This window comes from Formica exsecta, unplaced genomic scaffold, assembly GCF_003651465.1.
Source record: "Formica exsecta isolate Colony F162 unplaced genomic scaffold, ASM365146v1 scaffold116, whole genome shotgun sequence".
Lineage (NCBI taxonomy): Eukaryota > Metazoa > Arthropoda > Insecta > Hymenoptera > Formicidae > Formica > Formica exsecta.
In genome coordinates, this window is record NW_021848499.1 from 1346169 (window position 1) to 1358104 (window position 11936).

General features: G+C 35.1%; 1 protein-coding gene across 1 annotated transcript; it reads left to right on the forward strand.

The window, feature by feature from the left end:
- The first annotated feature begins 6221 nt into the window (after positions 1 to 6221).
- Positions 6222 to 10282, forward strand: LOC115239202. Its single transcript, XM_029813594.1, has 6 exons — positions 6222 to 6317; positions 7080 to 7142; positions 7252 to 7314; positions 7412 to 7453; positions 7550 to 7624; positions 8843 to 10282. Exons 1-6 carry the CDS (start codon positions 6222 to 6224, stop codon positions 8915 to 8917), a joined length of 414 nt encoding a protein of 137 aa, XP_029669454.1. The 3' UTR covers positions 8918 to 10282.
- The last annotated feature ends 1654 nt before the right edge of the window (positions 10283 to 11936 follow it).

Below are 11936 nucleotides of genomic sequence, written 5' to 3' on the forward strand. Positions count from 1 at the left end.
TAGTTAACAAAAAATGCAATAAAAACTTTTTAGAAACTTTTTATACATACAATTAAATAAAAATATTCAAAAATGATATTTATAAGAAATGGTTATAACAATTTTTTTAATATTTTATATTATTATAAATAATGATAAGGTCCTACATACAATAGAGAAAATATTAGGAATAGGAATAAATATTAAATATTAGAAAAAGCAATTTGGAATTTTACTTTAAACAATGGAACGGAATGGATTAATTATTCTTAATTTTTAATTCATTACGCATTAACATATTCCGTTCCGTCGTTTGAAGTAAAATAATTCCAAATTTCTCTTTCTAATATCTGATATTTATTTTTATTTCTAATATTTTTTTTTATTGTGCGTAGGGTCCCTTATCATAACTAATATAACCAAATAATAAAACAGTTGAAATATATAAATGGCGTGCGCACGTGGCACACGTGTTGTGTGCTATTAATAAAAAAAAGGTCACGACATATTCTTTCCAGCTGCCTTCCTAGTTTGATCAGTATCATAACAATATATCTCATTTCAAAAAGGGCTTTTCGTTCCGTCAATCCCTACCGCTGATGTCGTGAATACCACCTTTGCTCTTTTCGTGCTTGCCTCTTATTTCTTGAATCTTTATAATGTCAGTAAAAATATCTGTGTGTAAAAAATATATTTCTTTATAATAATTTATTCTCTTTTTATTAATACTTAACAAAATTAATTTATAAATTTTGTCAATTGTATTCTTTACTTATTTATTTTTATTTTGTCAAAATTGCAAAACTCATGGATACATAAGTACAGTAGCCTTCCTTTGCCCATTATTTGATTTTTATGGATACAATCATGAAATAGAACTCCGCGAGAAATTCCAAAATTTAGAGAATTTAAACATTTAGCGAATAACATTTTATAAATAAATATTCGTGTGTGAAAAAAATGTATACGATATATATTTACAATATAGAATATATTTTAGCGAGAAAGATCACACAGATTCATAAAACGCAGTTTTATCTCTCTCTTTTATATGCATCGAATAATATTCATTCGTGTGATCAGCTGATCGGACCCTTCCTTTATAGAATATCGTCGCGTCTTGAAGAGTACATGGCCGTGATCTCCTCCACTTATAATCCGCGCTCAATTTCAGCAGGTGAACGTGCACGGAGGCTCGGATAGTCGTGCCAAGATTCGTAGGGCAGAATGTGAGGAAGCCCGAGTGTGTTTCCGCAGGAATTCCAATTTCTTCCCGATTTCTTGGATCGCTTTAACGAGTCCCTCGTATTGCCGCGAGGTTACCGTTTCATTCCATCGATATCAGACGCATGCAATCCTCTCCATGTTGCACCACAGACAAGAAAAGTTTTCCCCTCGTTAAAAAAATATCCTTCTGCCTGAGGCGAAGAGAAAGAACAGCATGATACAAGAGCACGGCGGTTTTTATATACCTTGAACTTTCAAACGAAAAGCTGTTCTTCTTTAATCGCGAAAGGTTTCCTATTACGTCGTATCGTCTTTAGCGTATTGAATATATTTTTATGTTGCTGCTATTATTATATTCGGTACAAATATTGTATAAATAAATCGTATACATCACGAAAAAGAGATAATCGATAGATCGTAAGAAGACGTAACGTTTAACTTTAATCGCGAGAACCATCTTATTTTGAGTTTAGAGATATTATATCGCAGCGCGTGTTCCGGAAATTAGAAAGCTTTTCCCCGATTTCTTACAGTTTAATTTATTATTTCTTCGTATAATCATATTAAGTGCTCGAATGGTGGAGTAAGTCACTTTATCTCAAAATATCACGCAAGTGTGTCTTAAGACTAAACTTGCTCTAATCTCGCTCATATTTTGCAGAGATCTCTCTTAGAGGTTCCTCAATTTACATTTCGTTGTTTTATTAATAGACTGTCGGTATTATTGAATTAAGTTAAGAGCGGAAAACTGACGAGTATCAAAATTTCAACAAAGATCAAAAGTAAATATTAAGATTAATTAAAGATAAATATTTTATAAATTCGTTAACTATCAAAGTAGCAATAAAATATACAATATCATTAAATTATATAAAATTGGTATAGTATAATAAATGAGGACAATATTACCTGTTTTAAAGTAGAAATGCATGAAATAACAAACAGTTTAATATAAAGTATGTGTGTAGTATACTAAAGTCTAATTAATAAGCCGAGAAGCCAGGTGCACTTTAATCTATTAGTGCATTCAAAGGATAGTCTGCATTGATTCAGCCGGTGTGAAACGAATCTCTCTATTAAAAGGGAAAAAAATGAATCCGGCTACGAACCTCTGATTATTCGTGAATAACAAGCAACAGCGCTGGTAATCGTTGAGTGCATGCAGCAAATGGAAAAAGAAACGCAACGAGAGATACGCAATCAGTAGAAGAAACAAAGCACGCAATTAAATCTGTCCTATGGCGAAATCGTATTCCTGTATATCGTAGATTTAATTAATATTAGCGACAATGTCAAATGCGGGAAAAGGTGAGAAGAAACGAATGGAAGGGGAAATGACAGAGTTATGATGCTGTTAATTAAGCATAACGGTAAATGCGTAAACGTGGAAAAGAGCGCTCGAGGATCCTTTGTTTGGCAAACGGTAAAGAGCGAATACCTTGTTTTTTTTAATTGACGCGATAATTCGTTTTATATCTTTCGCTTAAAGAGCTTTTAAAACATATAACTTGAATTATTTTATGACGTCCATATTTTTAAAAACTGTCTGTTAATTGATCACAGAAATAAAAAAAATTGATTGGGGAAATTTCGGAGAGAAAACAAAAAATGTTCTCGCGTTCCATTTTTCGCAGTGACGAATCAATGACTCGGAACGCTGTATGTATATTTCACAAACATGGGATTCGAAATTACTCATAAAAAAGAAAAGAATTGAGCGAAACATTCGGCTATCTTTCCCCGAACTCTCTCTCCAAGTACCACACGCCACACCCTTCTCTAAGCGTAATACTAAGCCCCGTAATACTCTCTAACCCTTTTAACTCCCTAATCCTAGAAGCGAAGGGATCTTCGAGAGCCCATCGTGACGAAAATCATTAATGCAAATTCATTTAATCAGCTACTCACCGCTCTTGTACTCTATCTAACGTATGTATAAGACATTACACCGTAGAAGTTTGTTTATACAGACGAATCTTGGAGGATTTGTAACTTAAATGTATAATGTAAACGCGAAAAATTCTGATTAAGAAGTTGCTTAAAAATGCATGTTGCGGATGGAAACGTTTGCTGTCGTATAACAATCTTTTTCTTTTTTTTGCTTATTTCCATATACAACTTGGATTAATCTTGGTAAAGTTTTGATTTAATCTTTATTTTAACATAAGCCTTCGCACGATTTGGAGCATTCAGCTTACCGGAATTAATGTTTTCGAGCCGGTTGAAGGAACTTGAGACATTGTAATTGAATGTTTTAACGAAAGCAAGTCGGATCAAAGTTTGACCCCGTATAACGTTGGTCGTCGAAGTTGGCTCTTAGTGCGCATTTAACATAAATTGAGTACATTCGTGAAGCCGTTCGGTTTCGACCATGAAAATACAAAGCGTGAGACCATTTTTGTTTGCGTGTTTTAATCCAGAGTTTAATCGTGCACACGTCGACATTAATTTCAAACATAAACAAAGAAGAGAACGAATTAACTACTATTGGTTTTCGTCATGCATTATCGTATTAGAAAGCTTACTCGGTGGTCGAAATCTGCTTCGCTGCTTTTAGAAACTACTTGTCCTTGCCATCGTTAAACAGGAAATGATCGTCCAGTAATTGTTGCCGAATCTGTTTGTCTAATGCTCCGAGCGTGTAATAGGTCCCTTTGAGTTCTTCCTTTAACAATGTTAAAGCTTCCTGTACCTAGAGGCACGAGATAATCGTATTATAAAAGCTATCTTCTAGCCTCACTCTTACGGTAGCTTTAATCCCCTTTCGCTATGCCACGCTAAGCGATACAAAACTAATTGCAGAAATCATTTTCTTGGGATAAACCGCGTGTCTTCTACGAATGGCGGATTTAGCGCTTTAGAGACTCTAGTAAGTGAAACGACATTTAAGGACATTCGCTTTGTCTATCTTTATATCCATTCAACGAACAGAGCAGAGTAAAAACTGTATTTACAAATTTTATAAAATAGATTTCTTATATACAATAAAATTTTTCACATTATTATCAAAAATTCTTTATCAATAATCGTGAAGTTTCAAAAAATAAATAATTACAAATTCACGCATAACAACTTGAGGGATAGTCGGAACTCCAAGTATTCGTTTATAAATCCACCAGTGTCTTCCACTTTCCGCTTCAGCTCGCAGCAGCGAATCTCGTTCATGGCGGGATTGAACGGATAACTCTTGATCGACTTTACGCAATGAACCTGCGTCGAGACCGCGAGTTTTCCCATGGAATCAAGATTATCCACTTTCTCTCGCTCAATCCAGGTCGGGATGAACATGGTCGACCTTGAAATCATTTCTCGATCACGGGATCGAGTAATACGGCAGAGGCCTCGGAATCAGCCGTACATGCCCACGCAATAGTTGGAATTCACCAGGTCAGACTGAATCACGTACGTCAAGATTGAGCCTCAAGTAATCGCGAGTATCTTCAGCGCGTCGAATAGATTCCTTGTCATATGTTTCTTCAGTAAAAAAGCATCTTTGTCCGAGAACATAAAATCACAAATATCTCTATATAAAAATCTTATCTATACGTTTGATTCAAATAGATAAAACACAAATTTAAATTTTACAGGGCTAATTTCTTAGTTAAAATAGATGAATTAAAAAAATTTCATAGAGATTGACATATCGGGAAGATTATTTTGGACGGTGTGAGAGTGAAAAATGCATTTCTAGATTAATTTTTCCTGCTTTTTCAACTTAAGAAATTTTATTCTTTAATTGCTGAGTTTCTTAATTTATCGCGCTAATATTAAGCAAAGATGCAGACGATAGTTTTAAATAAAAATATGAGAGATTCACTGTTTATATATTGACTACAGGTGTCAGGTCTCGAGGAGATTATAAACTGATGTGTCAGTGCCCTATTGCCTTCCCGTTTTAGAACAATGCTTTTGTGGACGCTATTAATAAAATGTACGGTTTGTAAGCGCACGGTCGTATGCATTTTCAATATACAAGGTGTTCTAAACATCGCGTTTCATAAAAAGAACTTGCCCCTTGTGTTTCTCTAAATAACCAATTTGTTAATTTTCTGAAAATTTGATTTTATAGAATATTACGCTGTTTTATTATTGAATAATGATTTAATATCTTGAATGGTAATATTAAATGAATGACTTAACTGGAGAATATGTTTTATTTTATCCTTCCGCCTGCATGAACTATACATCTTCCATTTCCCTCAGTTCGTTCTGGTAGCGTGCTTGATTTTTTTTTTGACAAACGCATGACCGCTTGTCGCACAATTTTTCTCCATCTCTCTCTTTCTCTACGTGAACGTAATTATTTTTTTTTTGTTTCTCACACACTTATCTTCTTTCTGACCCGTCAGCCCCTCTATCCTATCTGCTTTCGTCTATCTCAGTAATTTTCTCGTCTCCTCGCCCTGATTTCCTTGCTCGTGCTCGAGATGCATCTCGCCCACAACGTTGGATTTTAATTATATATTTTTTCACGTACTTCCCATTCTCCCTTCCTCCTTCTCGACATTCGCGGTAGTCACGAGAACTTTGTTGGACAAGGACGTAAAAATATGCGAAATTTCGATCGATCTCAATTAATACGTTATTTTGATATGGTTGTTAAACTCGCGCTAATAATTTTTTCTGTCACTTGCCTTTTATATTAGAAATATTCTCAATATTTTAGTCTATTTATGATTTACATATATGACTCGCATTACATATATGACTCTATATACAATCTAAATATTTGTTATGAATTTTACTCCGATTTAGAACATTAATTAAAAAGCGATAGAAAGATCAATTATAATACTTCTCTCCAATATCGCGCTCTCTCTTATAACTCAATAACACATTCCGTGTTACGAATACATAGGCGGGTATAAAGCTGCGGGTTATAAATTACGTCGGGAAACTTCGGCGCGCGGTGGAAGGCGCGGCGGGAAGAATATTGGCGGCGCACGCAAAACTAAACAAACCTTTCACGAGGATCCTAATGACACGTAACGTAACGAACGCGACTGACACGAACTATGCCTGAACTTCAAAACGCGAGAGGTAACTCTCGTGTAAATACTGAAGAGGCAAGGAGAAATGCAAGAAATTGGAACGATATTACCCAGAGGCGGGTGAGCATGGAAATTAATTATACCTAAATGTGTCGAGTTTTTAAACTGATTAACTGTTCGATGGGTTTCATAAATGTAGGCTGAAATATAAAAGTATATAAAAATTGAAAATCTCTTCATGCTTATTAAATTTTTTTTTTTTTTTTTTTACAAAAAGTTATCAGTTTTTGATACTTTGAAAAGAAATATTATTTATTCGTACGGTTATCTACATTAGATATAAAACTTTTTAATGCGACTATATATACAAAAGCAATCAAATTGATTGCTTATTATTGTTTTGCATCCAAAATTGAATTTAATTTAGATAGATTTTTGAGTTTCTTATTTATACATGCGTAGAATAGATTGAGATATGCTTTTCTTAATAATCAGATTAGTTACATTCTTGCTGAGATTTTTCAAAATCATCATTTTTATAAATCATCATTCATTCATGCTACCGCAGGGATGATAGCTAATATGATGCCTGGACGAGAACCGTGATATTATTGGCAAAAATAACATCATTACCATCCTTACGAAAGACGATAAAAGAAAAAAACCAATAATTTTTTTATTATATGTCGAACTGTCTGGTTGTTTGACTTGACCAGTTTCAAAGCAATTTGCCTATTTGCTGTCATTTGTTCATCGATCGCAGCTCATGCCAATAGAAAAACCATCATCTCCTGTCAAATATCGGGTAGATTCGCTACCATTCTCTCAAGAATGCATGTGAGTTTTTTGCCTCAAATAATTAAGTTTTTATTCTGGCGTTAGAGTTTAAACACGGTAACGTCGAATGGCGCACTTTTTCGCGAATTGTTCAAGAAAGCGGAGAAGGTAAGTTGTAGTCTCGGCAATCACAGCCAGATTGAGGTTTGATCGAGGCTAGAGCGATATTGAACCATACTTTAAAAGCATCCAGGCGCTGACTACCAATAATTTATAGAAGTTACCGCGGATGAAAAGCGTCGTTAATGTCATACCTCCGTACAGATGTATTCATAAACATGTAAGCATGCTGATCGTCGAGTATCCAAAATTTCAAAGATATACAATTAGTAATTTTACATTGCGCGTAGTAATAATTTTGATATTTTTCTCTTCAGCTGCAACGGATGAGCGTGTTTCAAGAGAAAACGAAGAAAATGGTAAACATTGGTAATTTATATAATTGCCTTTTTTTCGTTACTCTGTCCTTGGTTAATAATTTTACCGATTTCCGGATTTCTCTCTCACTGCGACAGTTATGCAAGGAGCAACTGGAGCTGGAAATAATGAACAGCAAAATGTCATGCATCGAGAAGCTATTGAAACCGGAGGTAAATTATTTGTCCCGATAAATGGGTCTCACTGCACGGTCAGGTCGTTACTCATGAATAAAAAAAAAAAAAAAAGATAAAAAGGGAACACCGTTTGAAACTTGAACGTTATCCACGCGCGTATACTTTTGTCGCATTTTAATTCAGCGTCATAGATAAAAATCATCGAACCGTGACCTATTCGCGTCTCTATTCAGAATTTACGCGCGCAAGATCATCGACCTTAAATAATTTAATAATTCGCAAACTCTCTGCGGCAATGTGAATACGATGGAGTTTGCGGAATCTCGTATAGAGAGTCACGGACCGGTGCCGATTGCGAGCTTGCTTTTAATTAAAGTTTCGCCGTCGTTGAAAAATGAGAGATTTTAATAAAACGCATTTACCGCGATTTTCCGCGTATACGCGTCGGATATCGTTACAACAGGAAGCAGTGCCTTCCGCGTGACAGACACAAGACGACCTATAAACTCTGAATTACCAAAGGTCGTATAAACGCATCATGTCTTTCGGTCGGACATTAGATCAGTCTCGGTATAGCCCGGCCGCTCGATTGGCAGACATAAAATTAGATTTATGCTCGACCCTATCTCTCAGACCTTTATGCATCTATCCGCGAGTTCATATATTGCTCGATAAGATATTTTTATTTACCCCGTTAACCCTTTTGCGCAAGTTGAATGTGTGCGTGTACGCTTTAATACTTCTCTCTTTAAGTATGTTATTTTCTATTAACAATGGAGTTAATAGTCTTTGTATATCGGGACATCGCCGAATTGGCCAATCATTGAAGAAATTATCTTTAACGAGAAGAACGGTAACATACGGAAATTACTGGCTATAAATGTCGAAGTTTCTCTTTGGACATAAAGAATTAGACTATTTTAATCGAAGAGAAATTCTATTCGATTGCAATAACTATCGAAACCTTTTTCATTATAATAATTTAAAAATTTTCTTCCTTGTTTTTTTGTTTCTTTCAATTTATATGCCTTACAAATCTTACATTATCTCGCAATATATATTCGTTATTATATTGTACGAATCATTTCATTTGTTAATAAAGTTATAGTGTTTCTTGTATTAATTGAGCATTGTAATGATATAAAAATTTTTTAATAGTAATGTACGTCTGAGAGATTTTAATAATAATATATCTATTATATGCTATAATAATATGTACAATTTTTATGCTGATAGCAATCTCTTCTTTTTCAGGAACAATCCGGATGGCGTCGTAGCAGATCACCGAAGATATATCATCGTCCAATCAACGCAGAGGTGTCGAAATAGCAAGTAAGAATATATATTGGAATGTAATACTAATATGTATGAAACAATTTTGGCACTATTCCATTCTCAATTTCATAACTGGTGACGTTGTCAATAACGATGTTAATTGATGTAAATGAAATAATTGTTGCCTGACATCATGTTTTAAACAGATAGTATAAATCTCATGACATATATAATGGAGTAATACATTTACATATCCCCATAATATGCTCATTAATTGTGAGCAGTTAATTGTAAACATTAATAACTGTGATTTGATAAATGTCTCGAAATTAAATTGAATTTATTTAGTCCATTCATTCTGTGTATATTTATGAATACGGAAGACAAATTATAATGGCATAGTATATGCTATCATAGACATAAATTAATACAATTTTTAATAAATTACAACCGCGTTCGATAAAGTGTAAAGTCAACAATATTTTTACGCGATTTTTAGCGAAAAAATAACGGTTGCAAGCTATGGTTCTGTCACATTGTGGTATTGTTGCTGTGTATATCCTTGTTCAAACAAATGTAATTTTCGTATGATCACGCGTAAAACAGTATAAATCGTGACCTATTAAATAAACTGTATACTGTATAAAAGCGCGCCGTTTCTATGACAAAACTTTCGCTGTTGAAGTAGGCAGCGGTGCGCCAAACTTTTGTGCGTGCTGAAATTTATCGAAAAAGAATGCGACAGCCTTTTTGCGGTTGACCATTCGAGTATTTGTGAATTTTTTAAAAAGTGAACGCTATAACGTCGCTTGCATTGCTATTCTGCCTTTTTTTTACGTTTCGATATTCAAATATTTTAGATCATGTTATTCAGTTAATGCATTTATACAAAAAGAATTAAAATTGTTTAGAATGAGTACCACGTTTTATAATACGCTTCGTATAATTATGTAGATATATTTATTCGATCGTTTAAGATATTTGTTAAATTCTTCGCATCATTCTAATTCAGTTATAATAATAAGGTAAAACAAGAAAATTTTGCATTTACAAAGAAACGTTCAATATATCATCTTCATGCTTAAACTAATTCGTCCAACGTAAAATTAACCGAATAGTCCTTGAGATCGAAGAATTATTCGAATATATGGGCGATATACGTCATGCAACAATGAGGGCTATTGTGAGCGCAACACCATTGTCTTAAGATATATACAACCGTTGAAGTTTAACTCTATTATCTCACTCGTAAATAAGAAAAGACAATTTAGCATGATTACAATCTACCAAACTTCAACGTCTATTATCTCAAGGCGATCGCTCGCTTACGTTACGCGTGATCGTTGCGATGCATTTGTGCAATACGTATCATCCATGTAATAGTCTAAATAACTTCAACTACGATAAATTCACACAGTGCAAAAAAAAAAAAAAAAACAAATAGAAAAATAGAAACGAAATTATTCTGCATATTTGTATTCGAATATTCCGTTTCATATTTTGAGATTATTTAATTTAAAAATTTTAAACTGAAAGAATTTCGCGAAAATACATACATATGTATATATTATACATGCGTCATGTAGGAAATCTTTTAAGAATGTAAAGAAAGAATGATACCAAATATCCTTCTCGATTGGACAAATCTCGCGTTGCGCGATCTATATTTCGTTTACACATTCCCGATTTCTTATTCCCGATCGAAGTTGATTCACCTCGTGCCGACCGATCGCGCCTTTTTCTCTTCTCACTCGCGTTTGCGGATGTCGCCAGTAGTGCCAGTCCAGACTCGGCGCGGCGGGTCTGGCCACGAGCGTCTATTTCCACTGGTTCGCCTTTTCCGATCCCCCCGCCGCGGCTACGGAGCTAGACTGGCTCAGAAATTGAACCGCCGCGGCTACGTGGCCGGTACGAGAGAACAAGCAGGGTCTTTGCTCTCGTTTAATATTTTAGCCAGTCCATTGGCTGCTGCCGCTCGAGGCATCGACATGCGCTCTGGCTTTCGGCTCGTTCCGCTTACTTTCCGCTCCGCTACACGCGGCACGACACGGCACGGCATGACACGACACGACACGACATGACACGACCGACACGGCACGGCACGGCACAGCGCGCTCTCACACGCCTCGTTACGTCAGATCGGCCAAACTTTCAGCTCCGGGGGTAATCTAACGAATGCGCTATACGCGGCCCATCCGATATCGATATGGGGATGAGACGGATCGATCCGCGCCGCGCGCGCTCTCGGCCTATTTATTCGGCCATCGATCCCGCGGCTATCGAACCGCAACGGCGGCCGCTTATGGTTCGGAAAGTGTTACATTCCGACTGATTCGAGAGAGGACCTCGTTATATAAACGGTGGATCGTTATCGTATCGTTAAACTCAGATTTTCGCCTCGATACTATGTTTATATAATCGACCGATAATAAAAAGAGCTTCCAGAAACACAATTGAAATCTGAGGAACTAATTTAGGAACTTCAATTTCGATATTGAAACTCGGCTCCTTCTTAATCATTTTCTTTTTTATTCTTTTTTTAATTTTATTTATTTATTTAATACAGTGCAAAGTTCTTATTCTTGCAAAAGTAAAATAATTCCATTTGATGGTACCGAAAGTTGTACTTGATATTTTGGAGAGAAGATAGTTTGGTGTTTTAAACTTATGATGTATGGAATCATATTTGATGTTTGTGAAAATTAAGGCAAGGGAATATTCCACGTTTGTTTGATGTAATGCTGATGAATGGATAATTTCACGAAGTTTAGAGAATTAGCCTTAAAGCTAATTCTTCCATGCGAGATACTCCGTAAGCCGCATATCATATGTTAGAAACATTTGCGCGTCTTGATATGTAACTGCAACGTGCGGTAAATATTTATCATAGCATTTATAATATCATGCATCTCTGTTCTTAGATATATGTATTGTTTGTAAAAAAAAAAAAAAAAAAAAAAAAAACCAAGAAACGAGGAAAACAAAGACTTCCATTGAAGATGAAGCAATGACATGCACGTCGAGTATAACACTTGTAGCTTTTGAAGAGAAAAAGATTTTGAAGATGCAAATT